Source organism: Canis lupus, chromosome 18, assembly GCF_003254725.2.
Source record: "Canis lupus dingo isolate Sandy chromosome 18, ASM325472v2, whole genome shotgun sequence".
NCBI classification, from domain to species: domain Eukaryota; kingdom Metazoa; phylum Chordata; class Mammalia; order Carnivora; family Canidae; genus Canis; species Canis lupus.
In genome coordinates this window covers 46,299,308-46,314,642 of record NC_064260.1, presented here as the reverse complement: position 1 = coordinate 46,314,642, position 15,335 = coordinate 46,299,308, and the positions used below count along the sequence as shown (strand labels likewise).

Sequence of the window (15,335 nt, the reverse complement as noted above, 5' to 3'; positions counted from 1 at the left end):
AACTCTTTTGTCCCTCCTCCCTGGGGAGACCAGGCCTTGCTCTGGCGGAGGCAGCTTTCCTGAAACCTTCCCCCATGGGCCCCATCTCAGGGGGTCAGTGGGAGACGGCGGTCCCAACCAGGGTGGCCAGCGTAGGCCAAAGCGGTGGCACCAAGGAAAAGGAGCCAGGGCCACCGGAGCGGGTGGGGACCAAAGGTGAGAGAGCCGGAGCGCATGGGAGCCCCGGAAGGCGGAACGTGCGGGAAGGCTGGGGAATTCAGGCAATGAATCTGCTGCGGGGCAGGGGCCAGGGCCACAGCGGCCGGTGCAAACCTCCAGGCCCTCGGCTTCCAGGCTCCCCAAGGCGCCTGGAAACCACAGACAGAGAGTGTGCGTGCAGAGACGGCGGGAGGCGCCCCAGGAGCCTGAACTCCCCACCCCAGCGCGCCACTCCTCAATGCCGCCCTGCCCTGAGGCCGCATCGCCCTCTCCCATCCCCGGCAGAGGAACACGCAGGTGGGCGGTCGGGCGCGAAGCAGGTGTGCGTGCAGGGAGCGCGCCCACCCGGGTGGCGCCGGGAGCCGCGGGTCAGCACCCAGCTTTGTCAGCGGAGCCCTGGGAGCCACGCGCCGGGCGTACGCGCTTCCTCCTGGGGGCCGGGCGTGAGGCCGCGCCCTCCCCGATTGGCGGGCGGACCGCCCGCGATTGGCTGAGACCCCGGCCCCCGCCCCCTGGAACGCGGCGGGGGGGCGCGGGGACGGAAGGCGCGGCGCGTGCTGCCCCCGGGGGTCTCGCGCGCAGCCGGGATGGCTGGGCCCTCACCGGGCCACGCCCTCCTTCCCACGGCGCGCGCTGGGCGTGCGGATGATCAACGACTCCTGGGATAGCGGGCTGCGCACGGGGTGGGGCGGGGGCACCGGGCAGTTGCCCTTGGGACCTGTGGACTCGGCTCTGGCGGCGGAGACCTGCTGGCAGCGCCCGGAGGACGGGCGGGGGGAGCGCGCCCGGGACCTGCACACTGCGTCCTGGGGGGCGCACGAAGCACCTGTTGGGAGCTGGGGGCCCACCGGGGACCTGCGGACTCCGCCCGAGGGGATGGGGTGGGGGACGCGCTCACGCCTCGGCATTTGCAGGTTGTGCGCGCAAGGGGGAGGGCGAAGCGTGGCGGGAGGGCGAGGCGAGGGAAGGAGGGCGTGAGAAAAGAGGCGGCGGCGGCGCGGAGGAGGGTTATCTATACATTTAAAACCAAGCCGCCTGCGCCGCGCTGGGAAGACCTGGGGAGCGTCCGGCCGCACGCGCGGGACACGAGCGCCCCACGCTCCCAGGTGCGCAGGGCCTGCCAACTCTTGGCCTCCTGCGCCTCGCTGCCTCTGGGCCCCAGACGGCTCCAGACGCGTACCCTGAGGAGTCGCTCCGCGGCACGGTGCCAGGGGCTCCCCTGGGGTTCCGTCGTCCTCCCACCGAGCCCCGTTCCTCTGTCCACCCCTCCTGCTGCTCGCGGGGGCTCGGAGGAGTCGCGGGGCGAGTGGATGCGGGAGCGATGGACAGCGGCGCGCTGCCCCGGCCCGCGCCCCCCGCGCCTGGCGTCTCGGGCTGCTGCGCCGCTCGGCGGAGACCCACGTCCCCAGAGCTGCTGCGCTGCAGCCGGCGGCGACGGCCGGGCGCGCCGGAGACTGGGGGTGGCGCGGCGGCTGTGGCGCGGCGCAACGAGCGCGAGCGCAACCGCGTGAAGCTGGTGAACTTGGGGTTCCAGGCGCTGCGGCAGCACGTGCCGCACGGCGGCGCCAGCAAGAAGCTGAGTAAGGTGGAGACGCTGCGCTCGGCGGTGGAGTACATCCGCGCGCTGCAACGCCTGCTGGCCGAGCACGATGCGGTGCGCGCCGCGCTGGCCGAGGGGCTCCTGGCGCCAGCCGCGCGCACCCCCGCGCCCTGCGGGCCTCCCGGGACCCCCGCCGCCGCCGCCGCCTCGCCTTCCTGTGCCTCGTCGTCCCCGGGCCGCGGGGGCAGCTCGGAGCCCGGCTCACCGCGCTCCGCCTACTCGTCGGACGACAGCGGCTGCGAGGGCGCGCTGAGCCCGGTGGAGCGCGAGTTGCTCGACTTCTCCAGCTGGTTAGGGGGCTACTGAGCGCCGCGCCCCCGAGGTAACCTCCGGCGGCGGGGGTCGGGGGTCGGAGCGGGCAGCCGGGCGGGGTGCAGTGGACAGCGTCTCGGCTCGCGCCCCGAGAGCAGCCAAGCGCCACGCCAGGCCCGGGTGACGGCTTCAATTTCGCTCACTCTTCATTTTCCCCAAACTTTTTCAAGCCTGTGCAAGACCGGCGTTTGTTTGTCTGGGATTGCAAAACTTCCTCTCGCTGCTGCGCCGAAGGGGGAGCGGGGAGGGGGAGCCCTCGGGCGGGTGAGGCCCCGAGTGCACGCGGATCCCGGGGCAGAGCTGGGCGCTGGGAGGCGGGGTGACTTTGCATTGCAAATCGCGCGCCGGGGCCCGGTGGCAGGAATGAGTCGGCGGGTGCGGAGCCCTGACTCACCGCCGCTCCGAGCGCCCGCCCCGCCCCGCCCCCGCCCCGGCCGGGGCCGCAGACCGAATCCGAGGCACCCACGGACTCTGGCGCTCCAAAACCAACCAAGCAAACGAAACTGCAGACTTCGCTCGTGGGCGGTGGGGCCGGGCCGGATCCCGCGTTGCTGCGCGGCCCGCTGGCCCTCCCCGCCCGGCAGCCGCAGCCGTGGACCCGCAGCGGGCGGGAGCGCTCAGGCCCTGGGAGCGAGGTGGGTGGTCCGCGCCTCGGCCCCTCGGCCCCGCGGGCGAAGCCGCCGCCACCCACCGAGTCAGCGGGGACCCCGCCAACGGTCCCGTGCCGGCCAGCCTGACCGGGTGCCAGCGTGGAGCCGGTCCTGGCCTGACCTCCGGCGGCTGGCAGCTTCCTCAGACCGCGACCATCCGGCCCCATCCTGCCCCCGGAGGGTCTCCACTGCCATGGGGCTGTACGCCAACACGGACAGGTGTGAACGGGAGAGGATTTTATAAGGACACAGAACATCTGTTTTGTGCATTTATTAGTTTGAACTGCCCAGGAACACCGGCCATGTGAAGACTTCTGTTTGTACATAAAGCCCCCAGACTTTGACCACAATAAAGATTGTCTACTCCCGCCCCACCCCACTACTGGAACTTTCCAACCTGGCTAAGGGCTGGACCCCTACTGCCCCCAGGGCCAGTGTCCCTGGTAGGCGTCCCCTTGAAGCAGCCAGGTGGATGCTGGGCAGTGCCCCTGGACGAGGACCCACCTTTTTGGAGAACCTGTTTTAGGGGAGGTGAACTTCACAAATAAAGCAGTGCTGTGTATCTGGTGTTGGGGATGCCCTCTCCCTGGACTCCACCCCCTCCTCTGTAGGGTGGGACCAGAGGTGTGAGGTCTGGGAGTCCAGCCTGGTCACCTATACACCAAAGCCATTCATAGGCACCACGTAGGTCAGGGAGCTTCCAGCAGGTGGCAGGAAACTGCTGGGTGGTCCAGGCCAGGCTATGTCACAGCTAGGAAGCTGAGGTCTGGGGGCGGGGGGGTGGGGGGCTGCTGCCTGGCATGAACATGAGGGTCTGGGGACCAGGGAGGTCTGACCTATGAGCACCAGTCCACTGGATCTCAGGGCTGGGGGCTTGGGGTCCAGGCTGCCTTGTTCAGAGCCCCACTACTCATCACCAGCTGGATGACCTGAACACAAATGCGAGTGACAGCAGAGCTGCCCTACAAGGTCATGGGGGGATTTGAGAGGTGTCCTCTGGTCTGGCACCCTAGGCTAGGCTCCAGGCCCCTGTGCCTGAGGCCTTCGCTCACCCCTGTTTATGTGGGAGCTGCCCTTGAGAGGAACAAGGAACCTACCCCCTACCCAGGCTCCCGCAGCCCAGAGAGCCTTCGGAGATTACTCAGCCCTACCTTTGACCTGGGCCTCGACTGCTTTGAAGTCTGGCTGGGCCTAAGCTCTCTTTTATTGCAGGGGTGGGGCGGGGCTGGTGGGGATCCCCCAGGCTGCTTCAGGGTGCTGAAGGCACCCCTTCCTTTGCTAGGGAGTGGTCAGGTCAGAGCCGTTGGAACCCTGGGAGGTGGAGCTGCCAGTTGGTGGAGAGCAGGTGGCTCCGAGTAACCACGGTGACAGGGTCACTGGGTCTGATGAGGCTCAGGCTGGACCAGGGTCAGCGGAGCAGCTATGGTTCGAGGCTGTAGGGCTGAGTGACCAGGCCTCATCCCAGGGACAGAAGGGGGCACCCTTCTCCTAGGGACCTACTGCCTGGTCAGTGACCTCGCTGAGTCACAGGTCCAGTACCAGGGAGACACCTGGACACGGTGGTGGGCAGGGAGGGACCATCATGCATGGGTTTGGGGAGGAAAGCCTGGGAGAATGTGCCCACAGGAAAGCCCCCCACCCATGCCTAACCATAGGCCTGGGTGAGTGTGCCGTTAGGAAACTCTGCAAACCACATGTGTTACCACTTTTGTTTTGCTGTTATTCTGGAAAATTCTAGACATATGCAAACATTCTAAAACCTTTATTGTTGTTAGCAGGAACTGTCAGGAGCTTCTGTCAGGGGACACAAGCAGTGTGGGGGAGTGTGTCATCAGGCTGGCCAGTGATGGACACGCGGGGCCCTGGAGGAGGCTCTGAGAAGCCCCGTCATCAGCGTCTACAAGGAGCGCAGGCCGCTTCCACCCCGTGCACCCCACCACTCCCGCCCCCACCTTCTTTGAAGCAAACCCCAACGTACCATTTCGGCTGGAAATTCTTCATGTGTGTCTCTAAGGGAACCCCAACCGTGGATAGTCCCTTCACCTCACCACATGGCCTCGGGCCCCTGAGAGGTCTCCTGTGGTGGGGTCACCCATGGAACCCGCTGAGTGGCCCTGTGAGCCTGTCTGTGACCATTGCCCATGGAGGGCACAGGGCCATCGCTCTGTGCTGTTTGCCACCCACATCCTGGGTGTCACCAATGGCACCCTTCTGGGTGTTGCTTGTCTAGTTTCTGTGTCCGTATTTCCTGTACATTGGGGATGAGGGTGGTCAGAAGCAGACAGACGGCCAGGTGCCAGTTAGGTTTCTGGTTCATGCATGTGCTTCAGAGGAGGTGCTGCATCCCTGACCCTGCGTCCCGTTGGCAGACACAGCTGTGGTGAAGGGACTTGGTCAGTAACTGTTGAGGCAGGGTCTGCAGTGGGTGCTCAGCCAGGATGTCAGTTGTGTCACCTGGGCACACTGGGCTGCTGCACACCCTGGTTAGGAAGTGTCCTCTTCTGTCCTTCCCTGGATGCCAAGCACTGCCCCATTCTACGGACTGGAGCCGGCAGCTCGGAACAGCTGAGCCCCTGGCATCACAGAGCTTGGAAACCACGAGAATCATATTCGAACCTGGGGCAGCTTCACTTCTAAGTCCTTGCAATAGCTAGACCTGGTCTGCTGGGGGCTGCAGGGCTCTGCCAGGGGCCCCCTGCCCAGGCCTTGTGCCACACTGGAGGTTGGGGCTGATTCCTGACAGAAGGTGATCGGGGGACCCCAGTCCATAAGATGAGGGTGGAAATGGTGCTTTTGGACTTGGGGGTAAAGCTGGGGACCTTCAGTGCTGTGACCGCACAAAGTCAGACGCAGCAGACTCCGGACCAGGCACGGCTGGGCAGGGCGCGAGGGGTGGGGCAGTGCGGATGCCCAGGGCCCAGGGAGCGCTTCGGAGGCACTTGGCCACTTGGGGTCAGGACGTTGTTGCTGTTTCTAAGAGCTGGTGCCCTGAGGAGCCCTGCCTTGCTGTCCTGGCGGGGGGGAGGGGGGAGCATCCCTGTGGCCAGAAAACATCCCTGTGGCCAGAAAACACCTGTCCTGAACATGTGAGAAAACAGATGCACCCCCTAGGCTGTCTGCGGTGGGGCTCTGCAGACACAGGCCTGTCCCGAAGGCGGCAGGGTCCAGCACCGAGGTCCGTGTGTCCAGGCTTTGGCTTATCTGGCCCACCCAGGTCCCGCTCCCATTCATCCCTAAAGCTTTATCGGGATGTATGAGGAGCTGGGGATTGACTACGTGCCAAGGGGACACCCTTCATGGACCCTTGGGGGATGCGGGATCTAATCCACAAGCAGCATGGATCAGTCAGTTGTAGGGCTGGCTAGTGTGGACACGCTGGACTACTGAGGGAAGGCGCGTGCCAGGAGTCTTTGGGGACTCTGTTCTGGGGCATGGGACTCACACGTGCAAGCACCTCCTCTGCTCACATTTGTTCCTCTGTCCCATTGACCTTCACCAGCAAACACATGTTCAAAGGTAAAAGTATTGAGACTTTCAAGCCAGCAAGCACTGAACCGCATGGGCTCCTCCTTGGCACCGGGCCCGTCTGTCTGCAGATCTCCAGCACCTGAAGCCAGTCCTGGCTTTGCCCCTCAGCGCTGGGGGCAGGGGGCCCTTGTGGAGAGCCAGCCAATGTCTGGTTCCTACTACATGACAGAGATCCCCCCAATAGCAGCAAGATGCCCCCTCAACCTGTAAGGGAGGGCAGGCAGCTCCGTCAGGAGCCGGGCCCCGGGGTGCTCACCTTCCCTCCTCTGTGTACAAAGGCAGGCTCGCCCGGAGTGAGCCCCTGGGTGAAGCTGGACCTGAGGACCTGCTTCTAACCCCTGGGGTGAAGGGGGCATACAGACCCCGTGATATCACCCCTTGTGTGCTCACTGTAATGTGGGGGAGCCTCAAGACCGTGGGAGGGGGCCACGCAGGTGCATGGCTTCTGGTGGGGCCATGTAGGTGCATGGCACGGGCTAGGTTGGGGTCTTCCCATCTTCCTGGTCTAGTTTCCAGCAGGTGCCTGGGGAGAGACCTTGGGGAGGGGGCTGGCCATGTGCGGGAGGAGGGGAACTGTGCGGCTCCTGAGGGGGTCTGGGGGAGGGAGAACAGGTGGAGGCTGGTGTCAACATCTGGGGGGATGACAGAAGGGTCCCAACCACTGCTGCAGGGTTTGGGGTGCTGGTCAGGGTCAGGAGGGGGAGGGAGAGCCTGACTGCAGGGGGAGGTAAGGACGAAGGAAGTCCCCTGGGGCTCCTGACCCTTTCCCAGCAGTGGCGGTGGGGGTAGCTCTCTGCAGGGGCTGCACGAGGGCAGTGGGCAGGGGGTATGGCCACACCATCCTCTTTGCTCCCATGAAAACGAGGAGGGGCCAGGTGATAGCCGGGAATGCCCTCTGGGTAATGATACCCCCCAAGAATCGACCGTCTAGGACATGACGAACTTGCTGTTTCCACATGTGCCCCTCCAAAGGGCCTCGACCCCACTTCCAGGCCCAGGGAGCCTCACTGGTAGACCTGAGGCCCATAGGTACCCAGAGGCGTGCAGGTTCAGAGTCTAAGGAGCTGGGCCTGCCCTGGCCCCCTACACCTGCCTGGAGGGGACACCATTACTGCTGTTTTCTGCTGGGAGCACTGATGTAAAAGTCTTGTTAGCAGTCAGTGACCGCAGGATTTAGGATGCCTGCCCAGCCTTCCCGACACCTGGTCCTCCAAGGTAGTGGGACCAGGAGAGGGGTAGAGGCCTGAGTGTGCTCTGGAGGGGATCCTGGGGGCCCTCAGAGCTCCTTGGCTGGGTCTAGAGGAAAAGGAGGATGCAGAGAAAGCCTCTCGGGCCCCGGCCCACCTCCAGGGGCCCCCATGGGTCCTGCGTGGTTCCTGCTCTGGTCCAACCCGCCCCCAGCTGCGGGCTGTGATTAATGAGGCAAATCAATCAGGGAGGGGGGCGTTGCTGAATGCCACAGAGCGCTCTCTGCAGCCGGCAGACCTTGCCCCCAGCACGGCCCCCCACTGAGGCTGGGATCCCAGTGGCCCCTACATATTGAAATAGACCTTTGTCACCAGAGCACTGACCTCCAGCCTCACAGAGGCAGGGAGGGGCCTGCTGACAAGGTCACCCTGCCAGCACCCCCAGAGCAGCCCCTGCCCAAGGCCACACACCAGAGGGGGTGTGTGTGCTGCTCTGACAAGGTCAGGGGATGGCAGGGGCTCCGGGCCAGGTCCTGCCTGCCTGCCTGCCACCAGCCAAGTCCTCTCTTCAGGGCAAAGTGAGCAAGTGGGAAAACCAGGCCCCACATGGGTGGGCCTCGCAAAGCCTGGGTGGCAGGACCCCTGGGCCCTGACAGCGGGGGAGTCAGTGCCTTAGCTGGGGTGCCAGGTGCCTGAGCAAACGCCACAGTCAGGGCAGGGGTGGGGGTCCTCTGAGACCTCTCTCCCTCGCCTGTAGACGCCGCCTCTCCCTGTGACTTCTGTGTGCGTCTGCGTCCACAATGCCCTTTGTGTAAGGACACCTGTCATATAGGATCAGAATCCCCTTAGTGACCTTCTTGGTGACCTCTGTAAGGACCCTAGCTGCAAATAAGGTCCTAGAGGTTAGGACTCCACCTTATGAATTTGGGGGACAGGACACATTCCAGCCCATCCCAGGCAGAAACAAGGGGTTTTCCAGTAACACCAGCTCCCTGGGCCTCTGCCCCTCCCCCTCTGCAGGGCTCCACCTGCACCTTCTTTTCTCCTGGGTTAGGCGTGACCTGCTCCAGACCCTCTTTGCAGAGTGTAGCTGGCTCAGCACGAGGCCACAGGCCTCTCGGGAGGGTGAGCACTGCTGAGAACAGACTGGCCTAGGTGCCCAGGTGGCCGCATGTGAGGGGCTGCTTCTGAGGCCCCAGCAAGCCTACAGGGGCTAGGACAGGCTAGGAAGGGAGGGTCCCGTGCATCCGCTGCCTGTGGCATCACGTTGACAGCACCCCCTCCACCCGGGCGGTCCTGACCACCTAGGACCCGAGGCTGTGCCACTGTGGGCTGATGGGGGCCAGGGTCATGGGGAGGACAGGGCGCTGTTGGCAGGACCCACTCCCTTCTCCTGCTCATCTCCCTGTCCTGGTTCTGTGTGGGGTCCAGGCCAGGATCCAAGCTGCCCATCCCGCAGGACAGCCCAGGCCCTGTGTTGGTGGCCACTGCCTGGCTCCTACTATCCTGACACTACAGAGGAGATGCTGGCTCACTCAGAGCTCCTGGTCCTTCCCCCCAACCCTCCCCCTGGCATTTGCCTGTGAGCCCTGGGGTTCCCCCCTCCCCCAGCAGGCCCCCAGGGTCGGCCCTCCTTCCCATTGATAGCATGCAAATCTCTAAATGCAATCCAATTAATGCCCAAATGAGGGCCTGGGAGCTGCCTGGGCAGCACGGAGAGGCCTGGCTGCGCTTTATCTCCCGGCTCAAATATTTGTCTCTCATTTGAATACCTTTTGTGGGCAGCAGGCGGGACTGCAAAGGGGCCTGGCTGCCGGCAGACAAAGCCAGGCTCTTGCACGCACTCACGCGAGGTCTGGGATGGGAACCATAGTGTGCTGCCCCTCTTTCACCATCTCTGGGTCTGATCACCCCACCTGGCAAGACCTTTGGGGGCCCCCACGGCCCCTCCCTGACCATCCCTTCCAGCCTCCAGTCAGCACGAGCTTCTCACCCAGCTGGTCTTTGCTGTACATGGCCACCTGCAGGGACCTGGGGTCCTTCTGCCCCAGGCCAGAGTCCAAGTTCTGTGGGAGGGGTGTGGTGGCTGGCAGGCTGGGGTCACTTCCCAGTGGGCACTGGGTTGGGGTGCACCAGGGGGCCTGGCTCTGCCAGCAGGGCCGGGTGCAGAGTGGGTGTGAGTGCGTGGCCGGATGTGTCAGCACCTGCCTCCACCTTCCCAGTGCCCACTAACTCACCTGGGCTGCGTGGTCATGGCATTAACCACCTGGGCTGATGTGTCGTGCCCATTTCACAGGCATGGAAATTGAGACCTGGACTTCGGAGACCTTCCAAGGCTGGTCAGGGAACAGAGCAGAATTTCCAGGGAGGGGACACACATGGCAGTTCTGCTCTGGGGGAGCGGGCCAGGTCCCCTTCCTTCCCACACCCCTCCCCTGACCCCTCTGTAGCCAGTGGGTCTGAGCCTTTAGGGCCAGGAGAACTGGGTAGAGTATGCAGTGGGAGCCTCTGGCTTCCCATAGCCTGGGGATCAGCTGAGCTGCCCAGGGCCGCCTGCCAGGAGTCCTGACAACCATTTCTCCATACGTATGGGGCCATGAGTCTGTGTTCCATACTCCCCTCAGCCCCTCTGCCAGGGCACCTCTGTGCCAACACAAACTCAGCGACCTAGCCAGATCCCTCTCTCCCAGGGAGCCTTCTAGGAATGCCCTTTCCTGGTCTCAGAGGGTGGGATCAGGTGGGGCCTCCTCTCAGCTGCCTTCAGGGAGACCAGGAAAGAGGCTGGGCGGCAGAGGAGACCCCTACTCATCCCTGGGCCCTGCGTGTGGAAGGCTGCTTAGCTTCCGGGATGCAAGGAGCATGGGGGAGCACTGGGCACAGCAGGGACTTGGGAAGGCAAGGCTGGTCTTTGGTGGCCAGTGGGGGATTTCACAGACGGGCAATGGGTGTCTGGAGCCCTTGGGCTTGGAGTTATGACCTCTCTGTTTCTGCTCCCAGGATTCTGCTCCCAGACCTGCTGCCCCTTGGGGGTCTGGATTGGAGTTGGGCCATCTCATCCAGGGAACCAGGAGTGACGAGGCTGGCGGGGAGACCCATGGCTGCAGTGGAGGCTGGGTGTGAAGGCCTGCGGCGGCGGGGAGGGCTGTGGGGAGGGCAGGTGGGTGACCTGTCCCTCTGCTTCTCCCATCAGGGCTGGCAGAGCCGACCCAGCCCCCCCTTCCCCTGCCTCCCTGAAGAGCAGCAAGCACTTTCCTGGTGGCTCTGTGACCAAGGAGGAGGTGGGGTTGGGAGGACGGTATGGGCTGGAAGTGGGTGCTGGGCTGGAGGGACAGGTCTTTGGGACTTGCCTTGGGGTCATAGAGCAGGACACCCTAAACTTGCAGGTTCCCCAGCCCTCCAAGGGACTGCCTGGGGTTGGGCTGCGGGCATGGGTGGCAGTGTCATCTAATTGGGTGTGATTCACCCCAAACGCACGAACCTGGAGTGTGTGCTCACAAACTTTACCTGTGTGCACACTTGTGTGACCTCACGCCTCACCGCTAATAGATGAGCCCTCACCCTCCACCCCTGTTCTGAATCCTGGGACCGGACGTCGGGTTCACTCCTGAACGTCACATCGGCCCAAGCGCACAGCGTGGACTCTGTGTGTCCCGCTTCGTCCACGCTCCTTTCCGCCTTGCCGTGTGTGGGGCTGGGCCCGGGTGGAGGTCGCAGCTGTGTGTGCGGGGGTCGCCAGGTACCCCTCTGGTGCCAGCTGCACGACCCCTGGCGGGCCTTCTGGTTAGTCAGCTCCCGTGTCTGCTCCCATACCTCGCATTCCTTTTGGAATGAGGCAGAGTCATTAAAATTAATAGATGCACCAATTTTAAACGAAAAAGAACAGGAAACCAGACTGTTTGCCTGAGGTCAGACAGCTAGAGGCAGGGCTAGGAGGGCTGCACCCACCAGTCTGAACCCCCTGCCGGTGCTGGGCCCCTGGGAGCCGAGGACCCTCCCTCTTCCATCAGCCCACCCTCTGGTCCTCAGTCCTGGCTGTGGGAACCTGCAGGGAAGTGGGTAAATGAGGGTTGCCAGGAGTCTCCCTCTCACATACTCGGATTCCCAGCCTCTTCAGAGCCTTTCTGGGGGGGGCTGTGAGGTGGACTGATGTGGGAGTCAGAGCTCAGCCAGGGGTCAGCCCAGATCCTGTGGGCCAGGTGGGCTGGGTGAGCCAGGTGGGCTTCCTGGAGGTGGGGACTGGGAGCCCTGCAGGATGGAGGACCTTCAGGCAGATGGCCGGCCCAAGAGCAGACTGGGATGGACCAGGACCCCGGGGGGCAGGGGGCTCAGGGCTCAGCCAGGCCTGGACCCCACCCCCACTGCCCCTGGCTTCCCAGCCCTGCCCCAGCACCCCCACCCTGGAGGCAGCCCAGCCGGGCAGTTGCTCCTTCAGGTCCAACCTGTTCTGGGCAGGGCCAGCCCCCCACCCCGCCGCTGCCCCTGGGGGTGGATTCCAGCTTTCTCTTATGCTCCACTGCTTCTGAAGCCTTGAGGCACCACCTCCACCCAGCTCCAGGTCTCCACACCCTCCGCTCCCTCAGCCGCAAGGCCTTTGCTCAGAAAAATCAGCCAGAGCCCTCCTTCCTCCTGCCTCCATCACACACGTGCGCACACACACGCACACAAATCGTACACACATGCATAAAAACGCTGACACACGTTCAGATGCAGTCCACGTGTACACACACACACAGTCACTCACGTCACACACCTGTGCATACACGGAGACACAACTGAAGCAGGTTCGGGCTTGCGGCCCTCAGGGCGTGCTGACTCTGGGTGGGGTGAAGAAATCTGTGCCCCCCGTGTCGCCCCTTCCCCGACGTGCTCCTGTGCCAAGAGCTCCCTGACACTCGGGAGCACAGGGCCAGGCTGCATGAGGGCCCACCTGCCTCACCCCCCACACCCTGGCCAGTGCTGGGGCGGGCGGGGGATGGGGTGGTCCTTTTGTTTTTATTGTTTTGCCTTAATGTGAGATGTGTCACTGTGGTTTTGATTTGCCTTTCCCCAGTGGCCCATGGTACTGAGCATCTTCTGTGCTTATCCACCACCGTGTATGTCTACACTGCTGGCTTTTTAACTGGGTCATTTGTTGTCTTATTGCTGAGTTTTGAGAGCTGTCTATTCCGCATCCAAGTTCTGCATCTGGTGTGGGATGCATGAATGTTTACTGCAGTCTGCGGGTTTCTCAGTGTCTTAGCTTTGCTGTTTACAGATGAAGAGTTTTACATTTAACAAAGTCCAATGGATCGGGTTGTTTTTTTTCTTTTCTTTTTTTCCTTTTATGGACTGTGTTTTGGTTTTGTATCTCAGAAATCTTTGCCCAACCCGGTGGTTTTCAAGTAGGGGCCATTTTACCCCCGAGGAATATTTGGCAATGCCTGGAATTTTTGGTTGTCACATTGGGAGGGCACTACTGTCAACTACGCTGCCCTGTGCAGGATAGCCCCCTTAAGAAAGAATTATCTAGTCCCAAATGTCCACGGCACTGAGGCTGGAGACCCTGGTTCTCCTCAGGCCACAGAGATTTTCTCCCATGGTTTCTTCTAGGGGTTTTATAGTTTCATAGTTTACATTTAGCCAAGTGATTTATTTTGAGTGGTTTTTGTGTAAGGTGTGAGATACGTGTTCCAAGATTCGTTTTTTTGCATACACATGTGCAATTGGTCAAACCCTGTTTGTTGAAAAGATTGTCCTTCTTCATTACATAACCTTTGCGTTTTTGCCAAGACTCTACTGACTGTATTTGTGTGGGTTCTGTCTCGAGGCTCTCTGTTCTGTCCCACTTTTCTGTGAGTCCTTCGCCCACCAATCCCACACTGTCTCATTACTGTAGCTTTTAGTAAAATCAGGTAGTAGATATGTAGTAAAATAAAACAAAATGAAATCGGGTGGTACAAGTCCTTCAACTTTGTTGTTCTTTTTCTAAATCATTTTGACTGTTCTAGTTTGCTTGCATTTCCATATGAATTTTAGAATCAACGTGATCACATCTGCAAAAAGAATCTGCTGGGAAACATGATGGAGTGTATGAACCTTTAGGTCAATTTGGGGAAAATAGATGTCTTAACAGTATTAAATCATCCAAACCATGGACATGTGTATCTTTCTATGCATTTAGGTCTTTCATTTCTGTCATGAGTCCTCAGCATGCAGAATCTACACATTTTTCATTATATTTACACGTCTTTCATTATGGGGGTGCTATTGTAAGTGGTGTTGTTTTGGGTTTTTTTTTGTTTGTTTTTTTTTTTTTTTTTTTTTTAGTGGTGTTGTTTTGAAAATTTAGAACCTGTTGCAGGTACATAGACCTACAATTAGTTTTTGTATCGACTTTATACTGAGGTCCTCTAAGCTCTCTTATTAGTTCTAGGGGTTTTTGTAGTCTTGAGGGGAGATTTTTGATGTGAACTTTCACGTCATTGTGAATGCAGATGGTTTTACTTCTTCCTTTTCAATGCCACTTATTAGATGCCGTTATTAGATGCCATTTTTATGTGATTATGATATACCCCTTATTTCTTTTTCTTGCCTTATTACACTAGCTAGGCCTTCCAGTAAGACGTTGAGTAGTGTCCAAGAAAGAGCTATCTGTGGACTTTCCCAGTCTTGGGGGGAAGCAGTCTTAGTATGTTTGCTTTCCTTCTGTGTTTTAGATATCCTTTATTAGACTAAGAATGTTCTCTTATTCCTAATTTTCTGAGAGTTGTTTTTTCTTAAAGATTATGAACATGTAAAAAAAATAAAATAAAATAAAAAAAAGATTATGAACTTGCACTAAATTTTATTTTATCAGTTTTTCCTCCAGTATTTAGAACCTCTGTAGTTAGGATTGTTTTCTCGTCTTGGAAAATTGACCCCCGTATCATCATGTGACATCCCTTTTATTCCTTATAATACTTCTTGTTCCAAAGTTCCCTTTGATTTGGGCATAACTGCTCCAGCTTTATTTTGACAAGTGTTTGCGTGGCATATGTTTTCCATCCTTTTACTTCAAACCTACTCATGGCTTTCTGTTTAAAGTGGGTCTCTTATGGACAGACAGCATCTAGTTGCTCTTTCATTGTTGATTCGATGTGACAACACTGACGACCTCTTTCTTTTAATTGGTGTGTTGGGATTATTCAAATTCAGTGTGATTATTTATGCATTTGGATTAAACATTACAATCTTGCTAGCTCTTTTCTATTTGTTCCATTCCATTTGCTTTTTCTTCCTTTCCTGCCTTCTTTCAGGTTTACTGGGTTTATTTTATGATTCTGTTTGATCTCCACTATTACATTATTACTTAAATATCTTTTTTAAAAAAATTAATAGTTGTGCTCGCTTCGGCAGCACATATTAAGAGTTGTACGAGGACTTATGATATACATTTTTAATTAATCAAGTTCTACCAAATGCTATCATGTTGCTTTATATGTCACGTAAGGAATTTACAACTATGTGTTCTCAATTCCTCCCTTATTTGTGCTTATTATCGTCATAAATTCTACTTTAACTTATGCTATAAACATATCATGTACTATCACTATTTTTTGTTTAGAGGGCCAGTTATCTTTCAGAGCCTTAATATAAGAAAGAAATGAATTTTATTTGTATCTTCGTTTGTTCCATTTCTAGTGTTTTTCATTTCTTTGGCATCATGCCCCTTTTGTCTGAAGAACTTCCTTTAACATTTCTTATAACGAAGTTGTTCCAGCAATTGGTTGTCCATTTTTGGTTTACTTGATACAGATATTATTTCTTCTTCTTCTTTGGAAGATTTTTGCACTGGGTGTAGAGTTCTGGGCCCAGGGGCACCTGGGTGGCTCAGTCAGTTAA

General features: G+C 58.9%; 1 protein-coding gene across 1 annotated transcript; it reads left to right on the top strand.

Moving 5' to 3' along the window:
- Positions 1–735: 735 nt before the first annotated feature.
- Positions 736–3,322, top strand: ASCL2 (achaete-scute family bHLH transcription factor 2). The gene has a single exon (XM_025451850.3). The coding sequence runs from the start codon at positions 1,520–1,522 to the stop codon at positions 2,102–2,104; it is 585 nt and encodes a 194-aa protein (XP_025307635.1). The 5' UTR covers positions 736–1,519; the 3' UTR covers positions 2,105–3,322.
- The last annotated feature ends 12,013 nt before the right edge of the window (positions 3,323–15,335 follow it).